The 24,964-nt window shown below is 42.6% G+C and overlaps 2 protein-coding genes across 7 annotated transcripts in view; one reads left to right on the top strand and one right to left on the bottom strand.

The window, feature by feature from the left end:
* The first annotated feature begins 89 nt into the window (after nucleotides 1–89).
* On the top strand, nucleotides 90–24,425 carry SPATA2 (spermatogenesis associated 2). Of its 5 annotated transcripts, none has more exons than XM_048963440.1 (6): nucleotides 95–515; nucleotides 2,303–2,445; nucleotides 2,572–2,728; nucleotides 4,525–11,146; nucleotides 17,836–17,989; nucleotides 19,171–24,425. In XM_048963440.1, exons 2-4 carry the CDS (start codon nucleotides 2,411–2,413, stop codon nucleotides 5,776–5,778), a joined length of 1,446 nt encoding a protein of 481 aa, XP_048819397.1. In that variant the 5' UTR covers nucleotides 95–515; nucleotides 2,303–2,410; the 3' UTR covers nucleotides 5,779–11,146; nucleotides 17,836–17,989; nucleotides 19,171–24,425. The 5 variants fall into 5 exon arrangements, with proteins under 5 accessions (XP_048819396.1, XP_048819397.1, XP_048819393.1 ...); XM_048963436.1 differs by adding an exon at nucleotides 16,802–16,868 and having other exon boundaries at nucleotides 2,303–2,728; XM_048963439.1 differs by having other exon boundaries at nucleotides 90–201; nucleotides 2,303–2,728.
* The window catches only part of SLC9A8 (solute carrier family 9 member A8), a 28,139-nt gene continuing 21,417 nt past the window's right edge, over nucleotides 18,243–24,964 (bottom strand). Inside the window, exons 16-17 of one of the 2 annotated variants that reach the window (XR_007380232.1) lie at nucleotides 21,325–24,840; nucleotides 18,243–19,510 (exon numbers count right to left, since the gene is read on the bottom strand). Coding sequence is in view for 1 of the 2 variants with exons in the window: in XM_048963434.1 (XP_048819391.1) it covers nucleotides 24,733–24,840 (108 nt within the window). In the remaining variant the exon portion in view is untranslated. Of the gene's footprint in view, nucleotides 24,841–24,964 lie in introns of both variants that reach the window. The other variant, XM_048963434.1, reaches the window with a different exon arrangement.

Genomic DNA, 24,964 nt, shown 5'->3' with positions numbered 1-24,964 from the left:
TGGGAGGAGGGGCCACGCGACGACCCCGCCCCTCAGCCGTCTGACGTCAAGCACCGGAAGTGCCTTTCACGAGAGGAGGCGGTGCCTTTCTGCCCTCCACCATCTACTTCCGGGGCGCCGCTGTCAGCTGCCTCCTGCCGCTCACACTGTCCGCAGCTCGCAGATCGTGCCCTGAGGCTGGAGGTGCCCGCACCTCTGCTGGTAAGCCCTTCTTGGGGCTGTTTGCCGCTGGGACGGTGTAGGCGCGGTGTCTAGTGGGCTCCTCACCTGCATCCGGGTCACCGGATGCTTCCGGCTGAGCGACGGTGGGCCGCAGAGCGGTGAGGGGCAGGCGCGGCCCACGGAATGCGGTGCCGTGACCTTCAGCGGTAGGAGGCGGTCCCGCGGGGCTGCCGAGGGTTCGGTGCCAGGCTAGGGCCGCGCCCGCCCGCTGAGGGTGGAGGTCCGAAAGTGCTGGGCCGCTCTGTTCTCCGCGGCTGCCCTCGGTGTCCTGACTGGAGGAAGGTTTGCAGCAGGTGGGTGCTAGGAGGAAAAGTGCTCGCGTGTGCTGAGTTTGGTGCTTGTCCTGCGTTTGGTGGTGGACTTTGTGTGTGCTCTTAGTTCTTTGAATCGTTCTTGGACTCCGTTTAGCTTTTTATTAGTACTATTTCTATTTTCAAGCGTTTGGTGAAAGCCTTAGATCTCTGATGTTATTGGTGTTGATGGTAATAAGGGCCTATGGTGTTTTTCCCAGGAGCTTTTGCTTCTGGGATAGCTGTATGTGTGTGTGAGTAGAGGAGGAACCCTGCAGGGGCTGCCTTGATATTCTTGCTTTCAGTTGCCTGAGCTCTGGCATACATATAAACATTAAGTCAGAGCTGGGGCTGATGATGGTTGTGAATATCACAGTTTATGGGGTCTTGCTGAAGTCCTTTCTTGTAGACACTTTTTTAATCCTGAGCTTTCATGTGGAGCTCTTTTGTTAGGCAGTTATTAATGCTGTACATGGAAGAATGTTAATACTTGATCCAACTTCTTACCTGCTTAAGCCATTGTTTCTCCAAAGGGTATGTTACTAATGTACAAATCAGACTGAGCTCTTCTTGCTAAGTATAAGTAATTAGGTTAGTTTTGTGTATTAACTTGATCTTGTCCAGCCTGAGAAAAGGAGTGAGAGGGAAGAGCAAACTCTATGGAGAGGGCTAAATTATGTTTTTTCTTCTCTCTTCCTAACACTAAGATGCAAATTGAGAACTGGACACTGCAATTCACGGTTTCTTCTTTTGACATTAGTGCAAATTCTGACTTGGGGAGCAATGAGCTGTATGCCTTTAAGCAGAAGTTAAAACAGTGAACTTTTCTCATGCCGTGGTTATTAAGCACATCCTTTTCTCAAGTAACATTAGCTGTTAAGCTATTGGCTTGCTTGCTTTTCTTGGCCTCCTGTGGCATGTGGCTTTTTTTGTGGCTTTTTTTTTTCCCCCTTGTCTGTGTAATGGTTACTCTTATGGACTTAATTTTGACCTTACTGGTGATTTGCATTTTAACAGGAGCGTATGGTGGCATTGATCAATATCCCAGCAGCTGGAATTAATAGAAAGTGTTTTTTGAAGTGTTGCTTCAGTGTCTCTGCAGCTGAATTAATGCTTTGTCTCTCTCCATTTTGATTCGCAGTTGAGAAGTGCTAGATTGTACTCTCATAAAACACAAAGACCGTGGTTTACTTTTTAATCACAAGTTCTTCAGGTTGTCAAGATAGTCTGCTAGACTCCTCATTACTTGGCTTTGGGGAATTAACATGGAGAGGCTTGTTTTGGCATCAGTTATTTCTGTGTAGTGTGGGAATAATTATTAGTACATACGAAATAAATCACAATATCTGATTAAAATCATGATTGTGTAAGTTGGTTGATCTAAAACAGTAAAATAAAACAAGATCATGAAAGCTTATGCTTTCCCTTTCAGTCTGTAGTTATGAGTTACTTTGGCCATGATTCCCTAACCCAAGGAATCCTCAGTGTGGATATGAGCCTACGTGGACTTTCTTTTATCAAATTCCTAGTGCCTCGTTTGATTTAGGTTTGCTGTGTTCTGTTATATTCAGATAAATTGAAAACAAAGAATAGAATAATGGGAAAGCAGGACACTAGTATTCCTGTTGATGAATGTGCTTTTTCAGAAACCCAGGGAGGTTGAGAGGTTGTTTTGGGAGCTACTCTGCTGTGAACCATTTTATAGAATCCTGTGAAGTAAATAGGTGCTGTGGATATCTGGGACTTATGCAACTGTGATGACTTGTCTTTGTTTTCAATTTTTATTCCAGAAGAGTTGCCATTTCCGAAGATTCTTAATACCAGATTATCAACCGACTGCCCAATAACCATGAAAGAGACAAAGTAGCTTCCCAGGCCCGAGACAAAAGCTGATTTCAATGGATACAAAATATAAAGACGATTTATTTAGAAAGTATGTACAGTTCCATGAATGCAAACTGAGTGTCTCTGACAGCAAACAGCCTCCTATTAATGATGAATATTTGCGAGTGGCAGCATCAGCCTTATTTTGCCTTCCCAAAATTGATCCCTTTTATAGATTCCGGTTGATAAAATTTTATGAGATGGCTGAAAACTCACTGAGATCTCTGAAATCCTCGAGTTTACATTCTCTGCATAATGCATTCAGCATGCTTGAGACTCTTGGAATTAATCTCTTTCTATATCCCTGGAAAAAGGAGTTCAAACATATTAAGGTAAGACATTTATATTTGAAGACGTAATTTTTTTTTTAAACATGTCATGCATTTAGCTTATGACAACTTTTTTTTCTATATGTTAGAATGATTGATAATGTGGCTTTATACAGCTGGTAAATAGAAACCACCAGAGGTGAAGTACATGAAGTGTGTGATGGTGAGACTGCCCAAGAGAAGTACAAATACTGTATGCATTTCTAAAGTAACCATAAAATACAGGAAGAGCTTATTTAAGGTTTTTGTTCGCCTTTTCTCCTAATGTGCTTAATTTCTACTTGGAGGTGCTTTAACATCAGTGAGTAATTAAATTGTGTTTAAGTTCATAGCCTTTTATTTTACATCCGCTATTACTGTAGCACAAGTACTAGTGATCAATGTGTGGTTTTAAGCAGGTGCTTTGCTGAGGTTCCCATAAGTTATGTGATGATGTTGAAGGATTCACTGAAATAGTTGCCTCTAGAATGTATTTTACTTGCTTGTAATTTTGAATCATGAAATTTTGATTCTAATGCACTTTCAAATTATTCATCTATACTATGACCTCACAGTGAAAAGTATAAACTTGTGTGTTGCTTGACTTGAGTACTGCAAGTCTGCTAATAAGATGTCTGCTGTCAGTTTTCAGTTTCATTTTTTGTTATCCCTATTTTCCTATTCAAAGCTGCTGTAGCATTTCAACAATAAGCACTGCAGGTGACTTGAATGTTTCTGAGACTTGGGTAGAAACAACATTTCTGGTGTATGTCTGAAGTCTTTTGCAGGTTGTGTGTGCTAGTGATGGGCTTTCTTTTTTTTTTTTTTTTTTTTTCTTAATAGACAGTATTTTACAATTTAGCAGAGAGAATTTTAATGTGAATGGTGCATTTCATAGAATCATAGGGTGGTTTGGGTTAAAAGAGACCTTAAAGATCTAAAGTTCTAGCCTCCCTGCTACGGGCAGGGATGATTGAGAGTCTTTCTCCTAAGGGAAGACCATTACTTCATACTAGATCTCTCAGTGTATCCGTGTCTTAAGTTCTGGCCTACGAAATGCTTGCTGATCCATCCAGGATATCTCTAAGTGCACCTGCTAATATTGGCTTTGGTTGTGTGCTGTGGATCCACTTCTTGTTCTGGACAAATATACAATGGCCAAGGCATTCCTCTCTGCAGTCAGAAGCAATTTGGCCTGTGTTAAGAGTATACTTCAGGTATGCCAGATGCCAAGGGAACTGCAACTTAAACAAAATCACAATTGTTTTGGGGCTTTCTTATTGGAAGCTCTTGACCTAATACTAAAGAAAACAAGCATTGGAGTTGTGTAGTAATTGTACACCTTACTCTCCACAAAATAAAGTGCCCCTGAATGTAGTTAAATATGCATTGAAGAAGACTTAAGTGCTTTTGCAGTAATACCATCTTCCTGTTATATTCAGCTGCTTCTTGTCCACGAGGAATATATGAAATCTCTGCCTTTTTTTGCTTTAGCGTTAGACTTACAAACACATGTCTGGTGCGTATAAAAGTTAGTGTCATTGTACACAATAATGATTTAACTCAACAAGAAGGATACCATGCTAATTAGAACTTCAACTGGAATGAAAATTCTCCTATTTGGAACTTGCTTCAAGCAGAATTTCCATCTGCTGAAACAGGAGGGCTACAGAAATGGAGTTCACCTTACCGTGGGAGTTGCATGTCTTCTCTGTAATATTCTATTTAATTCTATAGTATCTGTCACTGAATTTTCTGAAAATCTAGTCTTCCGCTGAATTTGTAACCTAGTTTTCCTTTTATTCCCCCCACCTCCTTAGACCTACACGGGACCCTTTGTATATTATGTAAAGTCTGCCCTCACTGAAGATGATGTAAGGCAGATTCTGAACTACATGGGCTATGTCCAAGAAGTGGGAACAATGTATAAGCTCAAAGAGCAGATTGATGCTATTCAAGTGAAAATGGTTTCATTTGAACTCTTTTTGGCCAAAGTGGAATGTGAGCAGCTTCTTGAAATTCATTTGCAAGTGAAAGATAAAGGCTATTTGGAGATCGATGTCATAAATGAACGAAAAAATAGCAACGAAGATACTAGAGGCTGCTCAGAAGCTATGAAACGGCGGGCAGAATGTAAAGAAAGCTTAAATACTTCCATGGCACGAATGGTACTTCAGAAATCAGCAAGTGAACGGGCCTCTAAGGATTATTTCAAGCCAAAAGTGAGCAAGGCTTCTAAATCAGTAGACACATATGACAATTATTGGGAAAATAAGAAACCACCGTTGATGAGCTCATTGAGTCTCAGGAAAGAGCCAATCTTAGTTGATGTGGAAGATGACATCAAAGATGAAATTATTCGTCCATCACCCTCTCTACTGACAATGTCAAGCTCACCACATGCATGTTCAGATGAATTCTTGCCAACTTCATCTCATCCTAATGGCATGTTGAGAACAAATGTCCCTTACAGCTCCTATTTTTCTGCTCAAGAGGACTTAGATATCTATACTGATCCTGATACTAGAAGTATGTTAAATTTTAAAAGGCAGGAAGCTATTAAGCCTGATGTGTGGCTGTTAAAAAATGATGCCAACCCTGTTTACCACAAACGCGCCCACCTAGCCAAAGAGACAGCTTCCCTCAAGTGCCAAAACTGTGGCGTACCTTGTGGGGCTTCTGTTTGCCAAAAGTGTGACAATCTGTTCAACTCCAGGCAGGACTACCCAGTAGTGAAACAGAGCACCTTTTCCATCAAACCACTTCCAAATGATGGCTTATCTCCTGCCTCTGCTTTAAGAGAGAAACCTCAGTACACATCACAGACTCAAAGTCAAGAGAGAGCTTCTCAATTCAGTTCAAAATCCAAACCTGCGAGCACCTCACGCTGCGGCTTTTGTAACCGATCTGGAGCTGCAAATACTTGCATGTTTTGTTCAAAAGTCTCATGTGACACTTGCCTCAATGCTTACTACTATGATCCCTGCTGTAGGAAAAGCGAGCTTCACAGATTCATGCCTAACAATCAGTTAAACTATAAATCAACCCAACTGTCCCATGTTGTTTATAGGTAGATTTGATTGGTCCATTTTGGGGGGAAGGGAAAGGGCTACTTAATGTTCTGATGCCACTGATGAGAAGTAAAACACTGACCTCTTGCAAAATTGACATGCCCAAATATTTGGAACATGGTTCAGTGATCAGGTGCCAGTTCTTGATTTTTGTGGCTTAATAAATGCTGCAGATATATGATTTCATGCTGCTATTATTTAGGTAACTCCTAAATCATAATTAATTCTCAATTTAAGTGAGGGAGAAGAGCACTTTTTAAAAAAATATATATATCTTGGCAGCTGTTGCATTATGGAAAAGTGACATCACGCATTTCACACCATTTTAGTCTTCTCTTTGCCCAAATGAAGCTACGTGAGGCTCTGAGAATTAAGATTCACATTTTCTGTGGGTGTTAAACTACTGCCGTTTTTTGGTAAAGTATGACTCTCAAATGTGCAAGAAACATGTGAATAGCTTGTTTTGCCAACAAGGACTATTTTTCGAAACATCTGCCTTTTGTTGATCTCCAAAATCAAACACCACAGCATCTCTTATCTTCGTTTCTTCCTTCTCTCCTTATGTCCCAGTTGTTTATCTTGAACTTATATAATCTGAATCTGAACAATATGTGCTTTATTTTCTCGTGTTGCCAATATCATCCTGCTTTTTTTTTTTTACTGTTCCGCATTTTAAAAAGGTGAACTTGTATTCGTGTCACTTAAATTTTGCCTAGTGTTGTCCTTCCTGATGAGTACTCTTACTTTCTGTTGCACATATATTACGTACTGTTCTTTGTACTGTAAACAGGTAATTTGGAAACAGTTTATTTTTAATAAATATTTAATATGTTGAGTTCTTAAAGGTGGTAAAATCATTATAACTACTAAGTCTCTCTGGGTTATTTGTTCAGGTGACTTTTTGTTTCTACTTGTACTGTATTTCATAGCTTGTTGTAGTTGCTGTGGCAGGCTGACATTATTTACTCTGATCAGTTTTTTTAAATCCAGCTTTTCTTTTTTCTTCTGCGAAGGCTACCACTAATTTAGGTGGAGTCCTGTCTAAAAACTGCAAGATTTTGGTTCTCAGTGCACGCTTTTTCTTTGTGGTTATAGGAACTGTAAGTATAAATCTTACGCTTGCGTCCAAATTCACTGCAGTTTGTAGTGTAGTCAGCAGGTAAAGCGCTGGCCTGATGAAAAATCAGAGCTCATGTGTGTATCCTGTGTTTACTGTTAAAGTAAACCTAACAATTACGGATGTGAATCTGGTAAATGATATTCATCTGTGTTACTGTAACACATAGGAACCCTTGTGCTAGGCTCTGTACGGTTTTGCCCCCAAGCAACACCCAGTTATTAGTAGGCTGTAGGGCCTCTTTGTTTCTTTTTGCATAGAGGAGATTCCACAATAATCCTCCTAACTTCTTATATTCAGACTAGCTAGTTAGAACAAAATATCAGGCAAACCAATCTGATGTGCAAAGTTAAATGTCTTTAAAATATCTGTTAAAAAACAAAACAAAACAAAAACCTCTAGCTGAATTGTAAACTATGTAGTCCACTTTGTACTAAAGTTATTCACTTAGGGTTTTTTTTAAACACTGTTAGAGTCTAGGCTTTGAAATGTAAATGTTGACCCCTGTGTGACAGAGGTGTGCATGAAAGATCATTTTACTTAATTTTTGGGGGGAGTGGGTAGAGGACTTGAGGTGTAGGTGTAGAGGGAGGCATATAGGCTAATAATGTAAAATAGCTGAAATAATGTTAGCTGTAAATGGGTCTCAGAAGTATTATGAAAATAGAGTGAAACTTGAGTCTTGCAGAGGGCTGAGAACAATAAGTTACTGTACAGCTTGCACTAAGAGACAAGATGAGTGGTATGTCTTTAGCAGTCGGGAATTTCGGAATCAAGCGACTGCAACTGAATATTATGTTATAGGCAAGTATTGCCTTTCTGACCCTGAAGGTTGGGGTAAACGTTGTTTAGGTGAATGATTTTAAGGTTTTCAGAATCTCATATGTTTTTTATAAATGTATATATGCATATAAATATAACAAATGTAGATACATTGTGTATATAATGAGGGATTTAAAAACAATTTTACTATTAAAATACAGTCTAAAGGTTGTTTTCAGTGATTATTTTGGTTTTGTTCATCTTCTGAAATGTCATGCCTGTATGGCTGTTGCACAGTGTATCTTCTAGTTTGCTAGTTCAATTTCCATATGGCTACTCTAAAACTGTGATGCCACGTAATTCTTACGGTGAATACAGCAGGGACAATACTTGCTTTGAGATAGAAAAGTCCTCTATATATATATGTCATTGAATACTGTAGTACAAAACTGTGTTGAATTGAAGTGATACCATGCTCTATTTTTGTGTACCTTACTGTATGAGGTTGCCGTGATTGATGCAGTAAAATATATGCTAATTGAAAATGCAGGTGTTTTGCATCTGATTTGTTAAAACTAATTTATGTTCAAAGGAATTGAAAAATAAAGAGGCCTTTAAGAAAAGGCTTAACTCTTTTCTTAAGGTTGAGTGCATGTAGCTGTCTGTTTCTCAACTGTGTTTTGCATGCAGAAGTGAGTTGGTACACAGAAGTAATCTTGGGGATAAAATGGGCAAGTGTGTATGTATCATGAGCCTCAGTTGTATGAGACTGGATGGAGCGCCTGCAGAATTTAGGTTTTTTTATTTTTTTTTATTTTTTTTAAAGTTAATTTTCAGGGCTTAGCAGCATGCCTGTTTGTTCCATAAGAACATGTCTGCAGTCTGCAGCAGACAGGCTAATGTGGGGGCAGTAAGCAGGTTTTATGTGCGATGTAAAGCTGACCTACATTGTTTTCCAGGCTTGACTCTTGATATCATTTGCAGATTTTCTGATAAAGTTTTCTGATGCTAGGTATCACAAAAGATATGTGATACTGCTGATGTACTTTTTGGCACTCAAGGCAGGCCTAGTGGCTGCTATTGCATCCTTCTAGCTCTAGAGCTGGATAATTTCTCAGGTCCCAGACTAGACTGTTTTTCCTTTGATTCATTGTTTTGGAGCACATCAGCTGAATGTCAGGTGAATGCTTAAAAGGCCTCAAGTTCCATTTACACAATCTTGTGATCTGTTGAAGTTCCTGGAAGTATTTGGGATGTTTGTAAAAAATCAGGTTCAAGATGACAGAAGTATTACTGCAGGAAGTCTTGTCTTACATCTCTGTGCTATTTATGCTAATGTATTTCTGGCACATTTTAAACAAGTCAATGCTGACTGTTCTGACTGGACTGATGTTTCTGATGACAGACCTATTATATGTGTCTGCCTGTGTCTTTTGCTCTGAACAGAAGTTTAAAGGTTCCATGCATCATTGTGTAGCTTAAACTTGACAATTTGAGCTGGCAGCTCTTTAAACTTATCTGTTCTGGACAACAGTTTTGGATTCTAAGCATTTAGTTTGTGTAGCTAATCATGCTGTAGTGTCTTGTTGGGTGAGAGGTTCCCCTTTCTGTTATTTGCTTAGAAGGGGAGGGAGCCTGAGTAATATGATCATTGTAATGCTGCCAGAGTGAGAGAAAAGTAGGAGGTGCTTCAGTTCCAAGGTGATGGAATTGAACTGGAGACAAAACAGGTACTTTGAGGTCACTGGGAGCTAACTAGGCCTTCTAGCATGGTCGTTACCATCTGTGTGAATACAAATGTACCTGTCTATTCCTTGTGAAGGATATTCCACAGTTCCTTCTGAAAATCATGATTATGGTTGTCTAAAGAGTTTGTAAGCATGTAAATGGGTGATTCTGTGTAGAGCCAGGAGTTGGTTTCTATGACCCTTATGAGTCCTTTTTAACTTGGGATAGTCTATGAAATGTCTTAGATCTTTTGTGTAAAATTAAGCAAAATTGGGCATTGCAGTTGTTTTGTATTACCTTTTTTTTTCTACAGTTGACCATATTCCCTTAGACAATATTTTTATGTGTCTTGCCAGTTTGAAAGTTTAGAGGCAGGGAATCAGTACTTAAAGTAGCTTTCTGGTTTTGTACTTTATGTATAGCCCTGCTGCGATTAGGGCAGCCTTGAGCATTGAGCCACCATACAAGGCAGAGACCAGTGCATTGGATCTTACTGCCTGAAGGAAGGCAAAAGGTTAACATGTATTATATGGCAGCAGCTTTTGTAACTCTAAAATCCTGCAGACGTTACTGAAGCTCTTCCATTTGAGGAGATGTGTAGGAGAGCCAGAGAACAGCTCCTTTGTTTGACAGGATGTTTGGTGTGCTAATGTACAGAAAGCAAGGCTGTTTCTCACAGTACTGAAAGGTGTCTACATTGAAAATACGCTGAGATATTTTATACTGTGTAATGGCCCTTTGGTTCAGGCAGGAATCTAGAATCTTGCTACGACATCATGTGCAGAGCAGTCAGAGATGATGGTGTGCTGATGGATAGGAGTCAGTAAAGGTGACTGTAATACCCAGCTGTGCATATAGAATTGTAGGACCAACTGACCTGTAACCAGAGAATTAGAGCATAGTGTCCAAAGTGATGTAATCTCTTTTCTTCTTTCACTTCTGGTACTGCCTTGATCCTCCCACAGAGCTATGGGAACTCTGGCTATATGCTGGTTTGTTGTTATTTTATTGGGAGAGGGAAACAGCTGCCTTGCTATCCTGACCTCTACAGAAGGAAGGGGATCCTAAGTTCTTAGGAATCCCTGCAAACAGGGAGACATTGCTGTGCCTGAAGAGAATGAGATGCTGCCAGGTAGCTCCTGCTTTTCTGCTATAGTACAGAGGCAGAGAGGCTATGACAATCTTTCTGACACTGAACAGCATTCTAAGTTGTCTGTGATTAAAGCCAGACATGGGCTTCTATTGAACTTGGAAAGGCTTGGTGGAGAAAAGAGGTGGGCAAGTGGAAATGTTCCAGAAAAACATGAAGCAACCTGCTTTTCCTCCCCTCTCCCCTCCCTCCCCCCCTTCCTTAGCATCAACGAGAAATTTCTCTCTCAGCATTCAGAGTCTGAGAGGCATCGAATTCATGTTACAGGGAGCTTTAGAGGAGGCTGAAGGATTTTATTACTAGTACTCCTTATTGGTGGGATTCTTTCTTAGTGCTGCAGATTGTGAATGCAGGTTTTGGTGGTCATGGTATTCTTCTTCAGCTTGGGCACTGTATGGGAACTGCTGAATCATGGCCTGAACCTCTGATTGATCACCTGAGGCAAGCACTGAGTCAGCCCTGGGAGCACAGGTGAAGGCAATTCAGCTGTGCTGCTGGAAGGGGTGGAGCCTGGCTGCACCTCTCCTAGGCCCTTTTAGGAGCTGACTACCAGTGGGGAAGGATCTCTTCTGGAGATCCCTCCTCTGGAGTTTTGCAGTGAGCCCAGGATGTGGGTAAGTGTTCTATGTATTCTCTATTTGTTATTATAATCTGCTTTGCCAAATTCTCTTGTTTATTTCATAATTATAACATCTTTATATTCATTGATTATACAGGCACTATGATGGTGTTTCAGTGCATTGCAGCAAGGGTGTGAACTACTTTCTGACCTGGGTAGCATTGCCATTTGTCATTTTCACCTTGTACCGAACTTTCACTATTTCATGTGCAATTCACTGCATTGAAGACAGTGTCAAACCATAACTTTAATGTAAGCTCCGACCAGTAGCATGTGGCTGCTACTTCTGCTGTTGTGGGTGTGGAGCTGTCATGCTTCTTGTTTTAGAAATCATTCTCATGATAGTCATACTGCTCTGAGATTTTTTCATCATCTACATGTTTTTAAAAAAGAAAAAGAAATACCAGTGCACAACTGTTCATCAACTCCTTAGTGGAAAAAATACTGCTTTTCCCTGGAGTAAGTAAAATCAGTTTGGTAGCTTGATCTGTGTGCAGCACATGTAACTGCTTCATCCTAACTTTTCAAAGACTAGCAATTTATTTCTGAAGTATAACCAGTACTGGTGAACTATTATCACGTAGCTGCAGTCATTGTACATCTCCCCATTGCTGTGTGTGTGTATTGTTTGCTTTCCATGTGGGTCAGACTACTTCTGTAGTGCCCCAATTGTGGATCCCTGCCAGTGGCATATGCAGATCCCAAACCCTACTAAGTTAACCATTAATTTAAAAAAAAAAAAAAAAAAAAAAAAAAAAAAAAAGCTACCTACAAGCAAGTCTAAGAAGGAGCACTGTGTTATGTGCTTCAGTGCAATTATATGAACTTGTGTGTTCTTGATGAACCTCCGCACAGGCTGCTCTGTGGTGGGGAGGAGAGCTGTGTATTCGTGTGTTCACAGGAGCTCCTAGGAACCTACTGGCTAATAATGAGAATCTCTGTGGTTCTTTAAAGGGTGGAGAGGAAACATGTTGGAAACCTGCATTAGCACACTAGGTCTACTGAGGAGCTGAGTGGCAAAGACTGGAGTGTGGCTGGGTGGGAGTGTTAAATCCAGCCCCAGAAAACAGCTGCCTTTCCCTTACTCAGCCCTCTCTGCCACCAGAAGCTACCAGATACCTGACAGTTTTGCCTGCTTATCTGCAATGTTCAGACTGGGTTGGCTGACTGAAGGTTTTCCTTCAGCTAGGTTTTTTTTGATGTATTCTTGGTTACAGTGAAGCATTCAGTTTGTAATAGTTACAGGGGGAGTGATGTATTGTGACTCTAGAAGGTTGGGGGAGATGACAGAGAGCTGCTGCCAGAGCTCTGCTGCCAGAGCTTGGGTATGCCGAGCAGAAGGGCAGCTGCACCAATTTACTAGCTGCAGCTGGCATGGCTCCATTCAGTAGCAGAAGCAGCAGGGGACAAGGAATCCATCTGCCGCATTACCTTTTCAGGGCCTGTTTCCTTGCACTGCGTTGCAGGGCTCAGCCATGCCAAGCAGCTTGGTGCTGCTGTGAGCCATCTCCTGTAACTTTGGCCGCTTTGGGATGAGGTGGCCCAGCCCTGAGGCGTGCAGTGAGGAGATGGCATTTCCAGCTCTGCATTATGCTTGGTTCCTGGACCTGAAAATGGAAACCTGTTCCAGCATCCTTTTAGATGGTATTAGATGAGAGAGATTCTTCTATCTGTAACGACCCTATGGTGCATGCTGGCTTTGGGCCTCCTTGGTAGAAAGCAGTAGGTTGGATGTATATGCTCTGCTTTTCCGTTGTAGGGGAGAGGGGCTTAATTCCCCAATGCTGTGCATCATATTGCAGAAGTCCTTCTAGGCTGACCAGTGTTACAGCTTTTGTTGTGATTAAATTCTCCTATTCTCCAGACCTTAATCACAGAAGGTTCTCTGAGAGGCACCATTCCCAGTGCTAGGAGGGAAAGCAGCAGGTGATGTGTGCACTGAGCCTGCACCTCCTGTTCTCATTTTGGGAGGACACAGCACAGCCCAAGACTGGCTCTGGAGTGTAAAAAAAACTTGCCCAGCTTCTGTGAAAACATTCATGTATAACTTCTGCAGTGAATGTGTGGTGTGGGTAATAATTAAGGGTAGGAGTAGCAGAAGTGAAGCTTTGTGTTACAAGAATACTGTTTTCTATTACAGTGTTTTCTGCTGCAGGCAGTGCTTAAGTGTGGATGGGATTAGGCTTAAGGAAACAGCCATGTTGATTAGGCTTAAGGAAACTGCTTGCTTGTACCTCATTTAAGGAGATGTTTCAATCAGTGTCTCCCAAGACTTTCTGGGTCCTAAGGATAGGTACTGGGGACCATGATGCTGTCTAGTTCAGTAAGTCTGGGCTATAGCTGCAGTGGTGCGGAATCTTCAGGACTTTGTCATCAGGAGCTCTGCCTGCTAGAAATGATCAAAATGAGCATCATTATTGTATTTTGCTACTTGGAGCTTCCTGAGTTTGTAGTCTCAGGACAGCGTGTAAGTGTTGCTTGGTAGTTTTCAGAACAGATTGAGAATCATTTTTTTGTTGTTGTTGTACTTCCTATTTCCTGTTTTCCACAGGTCCAAAGCTTTTGGCAAGATAACTTTTACTGAATTCAAGTCAAATGAAGCTGCACATATGGGAGAGAATGCTGCTTTGATACTAGTTTAATCCTACTCTTTCTGCCTGTAGCTTATCACTGTGGTAGGAACTGACAGTACAGAATTAATAGCAGATATGACCACAGGCTCATTAAAATCTATGAAGCCATTGGAACATGGGAAAGAAAGAACACATAAGCCAGAGGGCTGTATGAATAGGAAGATAAGGGGAGAAAGTTATTGCCCTGGCAATCCTATAAAGAAGAACAGGAAAAAAAATGGTTTAAAAATTGAACTGGATAATGAAGTGGTATCTAATGACTGTGCAAAAGTGACTCTTCCTTTGAAACAATACAGATTTATATTCCAACACAGAAGGCAAGGCAATGACAAAGTGAGTTGATAGATTTCAAAAGGAATTAGGAGCAATTCAAAAGTCTGGCCAAAGATCTATTTAAATTGATGCATTTCTAATGGAAATTCATCTGACATGCGTTTTCCAAAAATAACCTGGTAAAATACTAAATCTGTGAGTTCAAAGTAGACTTTGAACATTAGAAGAAAAAAATAATCAAAGGAACTTAATCTGGAGTGGGGTGTGGCATGGGTCTTTCCTTAATGATCCTAGCAACCGATCCTTTTGGTAGTGGGTGTGATGTGTGGCTGGGAGGGAGGATTCAACAGTAGCCAGTTTTTTGGTTACATGTTTGCCTCTTGCTTGGATTTCCAGCCACCTTTAGTTAGCTACTGTATAGTATCCTTTTGTGTCACTTAGGTGTGTCCTAAAAGCTGTATTTGATTTGTACCATATTTACCACCTTATATGCCACTGCAGAAGCTGTGTTTATTGCCAGGTCATTTCACTCATGCAGAGCCTTTTGCAAAACCATGGCATGTAGACCTCTGTGCACTTCCATTTCTATACATAGTGTGCTGTTCCTATATATTGAGGACCTTGAGGCATGCACCTATCTGCCAATGTTAAGTGCACTAATTTCACTTTGCAGTGCAAGTATGAGACACTGTGAATGTTAGCACGTGTCTGCATGCTTGCAGAGTTTTTGCAGAAAATGAGGCTTGTAAACCCAGTGTGTTCAGTGTATCATGTCATCCTTAAATTGTGCTGTTCTCTTCCCTTGGGACACAAGGCGAGTATGTGGCATAAAGGAGGCACCATGGTCAAAGAAAGCACTCAGCACATTCCTGGGGACACAGCAATGTCTTATCTGGAGCTAGACAGGGCAGGTCAAGGAAGAAGGGTTTGGAAGCTGAGAGTTAAGCTCTGGACAGCTGCACTGCAAGTAGCAAGTAATATTTGAAGCACAGTGGACAAGTGGGATGTGAGAAACCAGAACTCACAGGCAGTGGGAATTGTAGGTGGCACTGAAGAGCCAAACACAAGAACTTAAGTGTGTATTTTAATATATAGTTCCATTTCAGTTTCAAGTACAAATTGTGAGGGGGGAGATGCATCTCAAGAACATGTGTGTTATGCATCCATCTAAGTATACAAGCATGGGATTAATGTCTGTTTAATATAAAGCTAAAAGCTTGTACAGATGGTGAAAAGTTGGGCAATAGTATGTGTAGCTCATAGCATAGATCTATCTGAAATAAATGCACTATTTCTTATATGATATTACCCATCAAATTCATCCTTAAGTTACTTGCAAAGCTGCTGAACTGCTTCTTCAGCAAAGGTGTGTTTAGGAATGCCAGTGAGGGACACAGGTGGCTGTAGGGCATTTGGCACAGTGAGGCCCAACAGACTGATATGTGGGATCAGCGGGAATGAAAAGTGCCTGGGAGCTTCCAAAGGGGAAAGCGTGACTGGCATGCTGAAAAACTCGTTCTGAGCATTTCAGAGCTGTGTGCGGACAGGTAATATGTGCTATTAATGCTATTTGTAGGCAGCACAAAAGAAGCGCAAGGAGAGGACACGATTTGTCAAAAGTGAGAGCACTGAAACTGGATCTAAAACGTTCCAGTTTCATTTTGTTAGCATGACATGCCAAGACCACCAGTCTTAGCCACGTAACGGTGTGGGACTGGGAGAGGGTATGGGGATTTATGGAAAACATCAGCTGCCAATGACTTCATCTTCAGGGAGTTTGGTTTCAGAATTTTCTCTATGCCTGTTTGTGGTAGTTCTCTTGTCTTTAGGAATCTGATCTCTACTATCCTGAAGGATTTCTTACCTTTCAACCCTGTTGTTACTGAAGTCAAATATTAGAAGCATGCTTTCCAGAAAATAACTTTTGCCTTGTTGATTGTATTGTAGCTCTGTGTTCCTCTGAAGCTTAGCCTGCTGTCTGCTTATGAACACAACTGATATCGAGGCTAAAATGAAATGTCCTTGTGTTCTGAGTGCTCCAGCTGCAGTGGGCTTGCTTGAAGACCTGAACAGGTTTAATAGTAGGGTTTGCACAAGACGCTCTGTCAATTGGAGGTTTTATCTCTAACAGAAAAAAGTACAGTGAGGATTTGTATTGATCTTTCTTAGTCATCAGAGTTATGGCCCCCAGTCATGAGCTAGAAAAGAAGCATTACCAGTCTTGCATGGTGGAGGTAATAAGAGAGTTTCAATCACTTGCCTGAAATTACAAAGCAGTTCAACAGCAGAGGTTGTGGTTTACAGCCCTCCTGCTGTCCCTGTTGTGTTTGGTAGGCTCTGTGGCTTGCTGTACAGAGGGCAGGAAAAAGCCAGTGAGGAGAAAGGCTTTTGTCAGGGAAAAAGAGCTCCTAACATTTTAGAGGAAATGCTATGTGTTTCTCCAGCTCTAGGGCTCTTTTCTGAAGCAAATTCAAGCACCCAAATCCAATCTGAGCAGCAGCCCTGGTAACACCTGGAGCTCACAAAATGAATGTTAGATCTCTTAACTCTTTCTATTTCTGACTGCCAATCAGGGGCAAGCTTTTAGTGGAGAGAGAATGGACACAGTAAGTGGTTAAGGAACAGCTGTGACTCGTCTTGCCAAACAGTGACAGGTCGAGTGATTTAGATGGCAAACACACCAGGTCCTATTGACAGTGCACTGCACAGCACTCCTCCCTGCTCGCCCCTGCTTGTTAATCCAGGGCTGTCCTTGGAGCCCCTCGCAGCACGGCAGTATGGGACGGGTACCAGGCGGGACTTCAGGGAAAGGTAAGCGGGCAGCAGCCCGAACCCGTGCAGGTGAACGCGGGGATCCGGCGGGAGGGAAGGGAAAGCCTGTGGATGCTGAAGCAGCGGGAACGTGCTTCGAGCGGTGCTCTCCGTCCCTTAGTCTCCCTCGCTGTGAAAGCAGCGGTGCGAGGGCCATCTGGGGAAGAGTGGGATGAGGAAGGATGCGCGGGGAGGGCTGCTAGCCTGCACCTGTCCCAGGTCAGCACGGTGTCCCGAAGCTTTCCCAGCGTGGCGCTGCGGCCGGCGGCTCGGCTCGGCTGCGCTCCGCTCGCACCCGGGACGGCGGCTGGCGCGGTGAGGGCAGCGGAGCTGTCCGCCGTAGCCGGTACTGAACCGCAGGCGCGGAAGCCGCGCCTCGCGTTCCGGAGTTGCCAAGCGGAAGTTTCCGGCGGCAGGGAGCGGAACGGCTCCTGCGGAAGGATAAGCAGGGTGCTGGCCGGGCTGCAGCATCCCCGGGCAGGACACGGGGCCACCAGCACCATCTCGAGCGTGGGGAAGGTACAGTCCCCTTGAGCATCCCTGAGGGCCCCCAGTCCCACCGTGCCGGCGAAGTGCTAGAACTCAGAACCGCGCGGATTCCCGGGTGCCATGGGAGCTGGCAGAGGCAGCACCAGCCTCGGGCGCTGGTGCTCGTCTCAGCTTGTCTGCTGAGAGACCTGGAGTGTGCATGCGGTTGCTTCTCTTTACGCAGGTGTTCTGGGTGGGTAACAGAGGGAGGCAGAAAGCAGATGTGTATAAGCAAGGGGGGCAGGCAGCCCTGGTACAGGAAAACTCTGTAACCTATGGAGTGATTTTGTGTGGGAGGTGCAGGGCTGTCTTTCTTCCCACTCTGCAATCTGTCCTTCAGATACTGAGCAATTGCTCAGCCGTGCTTTTTGCTCTTCAGTGATTTTTTTTTTTTTTTTTTTTTTTTTTTTTCTTCTTGGTGACTTGCTTTATTTGCTAGGCAGGGGGCAGAATCTAAGCTTCTACTATGCCAGGACTGATTCCTGCCATTTACTATTGAAAGAAACTGGAGGTCGGCTGAGTTCTCAAGCTTATCAAGTTTCCTCCTCGTCTCTAAGAAAGGCTCTGACTTGTGGCACATTGGCTGAAAAAAAGTAAGTACCATAGGTTGAAAAGGAAAACGGCAAGAGCAATAACCACATTCAATACAATGTATGAATTTTCAGGCTAACAGCAGGGGTGTGTAGGATAGTCTAGCCGTGCTCTCATACATGCAAATGCCCAATATAAGTCTGCGATATAGGTTTAGTCTTCATCCTTCCTATAAAAGCAAGAATAAGGTCTGGGTGCTTAAATATGAGGCCTTCCAATAAAGTACTTGTGGCAGCTTAATCTTAACTCTTAATCTCATTAAGAGAATAATTTATTAATTAAATTTAATCTCATTTTGAAGTCTTAAATCCAACAGCAGCTTTGTATGCCCAGCAACTGTGTGGCTGAGCAGACTGGTCCTAAGGGGCTACATCATGTGGCCAGGCAGCCCCAAGGAGATGTTCTTGTCTGAAAACCCTTCCACAGGAGGCAGAAATTGAGTAAAGATAGAGCATTCTCATAATTCTTGAGCCTTTTTGAGCTGGAACGAAACCCCAGCAGAAATGTGCATGGATGCGTTTGGTACCCACACGGATCATTCTGTGGTTGGTGACTGCTGAACCTGACAGCACAGGGACAGGCTTGTGTAAGCTTCCCTGTCACATACCCACCGGAGGGCAATTCCCAGACAGTGCAATGTCTTAGTGCAGGTCGCTGGGGAGCGCTTTAAACCAGAGCAGTTTGTAGCATTGTCAGGGAGCAAGGAAAATCCCACTCTGCTTCAAGAGTTGCCCTGTGGGTAAACCTGGGGCCAGGTCCCTGCACCCCCCCCATAAATAGGCTCAGACAGTTTTCCACTTTCAGCTCATCTGGAGAGGAATGGCATTATGAGCCCCTAAGGAAATGGGAAAGCCTGAAGGTTTTGCAGTAGTTTTTGTGCTGATCCTAGTTTAATTTGCCTGTGTGCTGTGCATAGCTGAGTTTATAGGATCTAGATTATTAATTATTTTCAGGTACAAAAATGATAGCTCTCCGTAGTCCCACTGAACCCTATTCGCACATGATCTGTGTGTCAATGACATCAGCATATCCATCAGTGCAAGAGATGTTTTTTTAACCATTTTTTGTATGAGAGGTGTGCTTTATAAATAGCTCAGGCACAACTGTATAAATACAGCCTGTTCCAAGCAATTTATCAGAAACAGAAGTTCATCTCCCCTGGATATTTGCTACTGTTTTCCAGGTTGATCTCACAGGACCTCTGCAGCTCCCTGCTGTGCTATGAGATGGAGACCTGCCATTGTTTGAAGGAGATAAAGTCCTGCAGGCACTGCAGTTTCTCTCCTTCTCTTGCTGCAGGGTGCATGCACACTAAGGAGCAAGAACAATTCCTTCTAGACTGCATGAGGCCAAGCCCTGTTTTGTCACCAGCACAGTTCTGTGATGTCGGTCTCCCCTTTCTCCCTGCAGCATGTCATTCCAAGAGTGTGTTCTGCTGGAGCATCTCAGCCAGGCACTGTACCTGCCCAGCTGCTTTCTCACATAGGCTCTGGAGGAAGACAGAATTATGGCCTGGAGAAGAGCTGTGGATTACAAGAATTACAGGAATTAGTTGCTCAGCCCTAAATAAAGATTGTTTCCAATTAGGTTAACAAGAGATGTTATTCTCATGGACAGAGTCACTTGGTCTGGTACTGGTGGGTGTAACTCACTTGTTCCTCTGCCATGGGCACTCTGAGCCATCTAAAGAGCATAGGAGAGTGGAGGAGATGATTTTCAGTGCACTTAAAAGCGCTGAGCACCCATAGTGCTCTGTGTGTGGGTGTTCACCAGCCTCTGCTCCTGCTGGGCGTGCTCTCTGCCCCAGCTTTGCTCAGCAGCTGAGGACATTATACTGGTATGCACACAGAGGTGGTCAGAGCTGTAGGCAGTGCTGAAAGCATGGGTATGGGCAAGTGCTGTAACTCAGTGCCCAAACAGAGCTAACTATGAGCATGATGTGCATTTATCCTAAAGGCATAGGCTTTTAATGTGCACATATAAAATGAGCTGTGGGAGCTCGCTCCCTTTTTTAATGTGTTTCTGGCTAAGGGGGAAGAAAGAGTTGCTTTCTTAAGAAATTCCCAAGAAAAACTTAGAAATCAATGAACATGTGACAAAATTTCCTTCTTCCTTTCCCTAACCATAGTGTGGATCCAATTACTTGGTTGTTTTCTAATAGATTTAGCCTCAGCATCAATTAAAATGCTTTGGCACAGAAGGAAGGGAGAAGTGGGCCTTGCAGGACATGCATCACAGAAAGCAGATGGATACTGGATTTTTGTTAGCTGTGAAATTAAATACTATGAAGCAGATTCTTCATGGCAGTTATATGTGTCAGGGGGCTGTTCTCTCTCTGTCCTTGCATGTGTTGGAGAGAAGTAAAGCACACATTTTCTTCACAAACCTTTTAGAAAGTGGCCTGAGAAAGAGAGAAACTGGATTGCCAAGTAACTTTACTAGTCATTGGCCTGGAGTTAAAGTCTAGTTGTTGAGACTGAAACATCAGAGACTAACAAACTGGCACGGAAAGAACAAGGAGGGAGGGAAGAGGATCACTGTGAAGAGTTTCTAAAAGCAGGGATTGCTCAGAGCACTCAGATTTCTTCCCATATTTAACAAATTCTGCAGCATTCAGTTCCACCTGCTCCCTTCAGCTAGAGCTTCAGATCCTTGCCTGTGTTCTTGCAGCCAGCTGTCTTCCACTGAAGCCCAGATTCACTATTGCTGCTCCTTCTTAAGATAAAATGAGGCAGAAGACTTCAAACAAATTCTGAGCACTCCCCCCGTTCTTCATGAATCATGGCATAATATGGAGAAGATTTGAAGCCACAGACAAGATATGACAGAAGGCAGAGAAAGATTGAGAAACCTGCTGCAGTTTCATGAATGGATGGAATGCTTCAGAGCTGCGCTGTATCTCTCTCATCACCAAAATCCAATAAATGCACTGGGGAAGGAGGCTGTTGCACTGTCCAGCTTCTTGGAAGCCTCTTTGAGTTTAGCAATAAGATGGAATTGACGTTTAAATTAAAATCACATTTACTGGATACTCTTATTTGTATGCTAATTTGCAGATGGGAAATGCAGTGCCTCCCTGCTCATCTCTGTGTTATCAGAGAGGGAAGACCTGATTTCTGGCATGCTCTACTTACTCTGTGCTAAGGCCAGATCTTACAGCTCTTCCCCAGCTGTGGGCAGCCCAGTGCCTGCCAAAGTTGGTCAGGCTTCTTGCACTCACTGTTGCTTCCAGAAGTATCCAGTTGTTATTGTGGGTCAGGGGTGCTGACCCTGCCTTGGGTTCAGAGGTGAATGATGGGCAGGAAACAGGCCCCCCAGTTGGAAGGATTTGGCATACCTGGACTGTGTTGTGACTTAGTGGGAGCCTGCTGCTGCTGCAGAGCTGGAGCTGTCCCAGGGGCTTTGACAGGGTTTGGTGCCCATGCAGTGAGGGCTGAGCTGTAGGTGGGCTGCAGATGTTGAGCGATGGAGCTCCCAGTCCTTCCCAGGGACAGCTTCTGTCTCAGTAACTCCTGTGCTCCATGTTCTGCTGGACATTGGAGTTGCTGAGGCAAGTGCTCAACTGCTGAAATAATGCATATTGGTTAAAAACCCAAAGAAAAACTGCAGTAAAATTCCTCACTTTGAGAAATTCTTTGTAAAGCAGGTTGCCAGAGGGATAATGGCAGCTTCAAAATGGTGGTGATGTGTCATGGGTTTCACCCCATCTCCTGATTCCGCATGCAGCTCTGCCATGAAGTAATTGGTGCAAACCATCTTGCACAGGTGGGGATATTACTGCTGCGCCCTTTAAACTCAGGTCAAGTGGAGGAAGCCCAGTTGCAGCGGCTGATCTCACACACTGCACAACTTCGAAAAAGCTGAGGGTACGTAGGAAGCATAGCTTGGAGCTCAGTTCTTTCCAAAAGATAAGCTACTGAGCTACAGATAATTACTAGTGCTCTCTTCTCTTTTTACGGCATCTTTTAGATTAGGCTGTAGAAACAGTCTGCATATGCTTTAAAGATTAAAATCAATGAATGTTTCTTGGTGTAGCTGAGTTAAAAATAACAATGAAATGAAAGCTGGAGGTGCTTGCTGTGAGTCAGTGCAGGGGTGCCAGTCTGCCACTTGGGATGGTCACATAGCTGCCTAGGGACGTGGCACTGCTTGGGAGTGGTGGCAGGTTCCACCAGACTGACAAAACTTCAGTATCTGTAATTAGTAACATCTGCATCCTACATATTTTCTGGTTATTCTGCACTGAATAAAGAAGAAAAACAAAGTATATCCTTGAACAAACTCACAGGAGAGGCCAAGTTAGGATGGGGTTGCCGGTCCTTGTGGAAAGAGGACTAGAGTCTCCTATTGTTCTGATATCATAGGAAAAGATCTAAGTAAGGTAGCTGCAGGGCAATTGAGTAAGGAAGATGAAGCAACATACTTACACAAGAAAATGAAGAAATCCTAACTTGGAAGTTACTGGCATAAGTAAATGCATTGATAAATACAGAAATCAGTCACTGAAATAATGGCAAAATTTTCTTCTACTGGTTCACAAGTATGGAAGTTAGTGCGTATTTTGTAAAAGACAAACTTACCTTCATTCCAAGCTCTGACAAATCTAAGCTTCGTAAATTTCAGCATAGTTTCTTTTAATGAAAACACCCAAGGTTTTCTTCGGTTGCTTCAGAGTGATTTCATTCGTTCTAGCTGTATCAATTCATTGCTTCCATTTAATTTATTAAACTACTCTCAGCATACGATCGTGAGATGTCACGCCGTTACCGTTGACTGCCAACAGAGGGCAGTAACGATCACTTTACCTCGAGTGGAAATCGATATGGTTGACGTGCTGGTACAGACCTCACTCCTTTTGCAGGTGCCTCGTTTCAGAATAACCATAGCAATGAGAGCACCTTTGCTATTTCAGCATGATTATGATACAGCACCATGCCTAGCATAATAGCATCTGGAACATTAAACTCAAGCACAGCTCCTGCAGAGAAGAGAACCTCCTGATCTGGGCAGGAATAAGAATCCACACAGGTCAGTGTCAGCCTGATGACAGCACAACTTTACCAGCTCCCCATTCTGGCTTCCATGTCTAAGTTCCCAGCTGGTACAGGACAAAAAAAGACAAGACAGATAACACATGCTTGCCTCCAGCAGACAAACAAGTCTCAGAAGTTGGCGGCTTCAGTCCGCTGGCACTGACAGCACAGAGATTCTCACTGAGCAGATTTTTTAACAGTCCTCATTGCACTGAACAAACATAACACAGAACCTGAACACACATTCCCACCCTTCACAGCACTGTAACTTGTGCACCTTCCTTGATATCTCTATTTTAAGACTGATGGGTAACTGAAATGTAATGAAATCCACTCTCATCTAGAAGGATGAAGGAAAAATACAGATCCTCTTCTAAAGAGAAAACCAAGCATTAATTCATTTCTGGTCAATACCAGAAGCTGATTTTGCATCTCATTCAGACTTTGGCCAGTGTGTTTTCCAGCTCTAGGATGAGCACAGTTCTTCAAAATAATAGTAATAATATGGAAAAGCAGGTCATATAACACGTTATTTTGGAGAACTGCTTAGCCAGCACAGGTTTAAGACTCCAAATAGACTTTCATTTTCCCAGCAGTTGATTTTTAAAAAGCCTAATAACAAAACCAGACCAAAAATGACTCTTTCATATCTACATTAGATTTTTGTAGACTCCTTCTTCCCCATGTACACACTTAATTCATCAAACCAACGACAGGGGAAGAGTTGCTTTTGATTCCACTAGAATTCAAGTCTGCTAGTGAGTTCCAGAGTGTTAGGAATGCTTCCTGAATTTAGGCAAAAGAAAAGCTGTTGCTTTCTTAGACTTGAACCAGGGAAAACTAACTGCAACTGCCTTTAGCAAAATTAAAAAAGTGTTGCAGAACTGCATTTGAAATTGCAGTTTTAATGTCATGCAATCCACACCTCTTGCAAGTCATGTCTAACCCACAGTACTGATTAGGACGACATCTCAGAATATAAAAATAAAACATCCCATTAAATAGATACCAAGACAATTTCATATGACAAAAATATGGAGGTATTAAGAAGTTGTTCTTTGTGTGCAGCATCTGCTATTTGTCAAGGCAATGATCTTCTCTGGATTCAAAATGTGCAATTCTATGCGCCCAAGGCAGAGGAGGTTGGAACTGGATGATCTCTAAGGTCTCTTCCAACCCAAATCATTCTTTGATCCTGTAACTCTCCCAAATCAAGGATTTATCCCAGACAGACTCCCTTACCAGTGCTAAAACAAATTCATAGTTTAAACTATCAAGCCTCTCCATGTGAATCGGTGTATCTTTTCAAAGAAAAAAAAAAAAGCTGCAACTCATCCTATCTTGCAGTCATATGATGGCTCTGTACTTCAAACACTCACAGCAGGCTTTGTACTAGGACCCACATTAAACAGCAATTAAAATTAAACAATTAAACAATTTCATGGCAGATGCTTCCACATTCTTCACAGGCTGCATTAAATTTGCTGTGATGTAAAAGCTGGAAAGTTCTTCATTCAGTTCAGAGCCTGACACTTAAGTGGCTATCAGTGACTGACTAATAATACCAAGCAAAGTAGATCTGCTTTTTGATGTTTAAACATACAGAACAAGATATGCCCCAAATCAGAAGCTTTTGTGCAGTTACGGTCTTGATACTTAAATTCACTTTCTAAAGTCTAATAATATACTCCCTGTGCTTCTTCCCTGGTCTGCTACAGCAGCTCTTGCTCATCATCTTCAGAGCCCGAAGGTCCTTGTCGTACCTCTTCATACCATTTGTTTGTGAGAGTTTTCATCTGTATGCGCCCATGATGCAAGTCCTAAGGCACAAGAAAACATTGTTGCTGAGGTACAATACAACTTGTTAGTCAGAGCGCAAAACAGAATGATGAGTTAAGTGTACTTCTCACGAAATAATCTGCTTGTGATCTTTAAGTGTACAAA

This window comes from Lagopus muta, chromosome 16 (genome assembly GCF_023343835.1).
Source record: "Lagopus muta isolate bLagMut1 chromosome 16, bLagMut1 primary, whole genome shotgun sequence".
Taxonomy (NCBI): Eukaryota; Metazoa; Chordata; class Aves; order Galliformes; family Phasianidae; genus Lagopus; species Lagopus muta.
This window is presented reverse-complemented; position numbering and strand designations above follow the sequence as displayed.

Coding starts and splice junctions, on each gene's coding strand:
- SPATA2 (XM_048963439.1), top strand. CDS start 2,411: ATGGATACAAAATATAAAGACGATTTATTTAGAAAGTATGTACAGTTC. Junction 2,729..4,524: donor AGGAGTTCAAACATATTAAG/GTAAGACATTTA, acceptor CCACCTCCTTAG/ACCTACACGGGACCCTTTGT.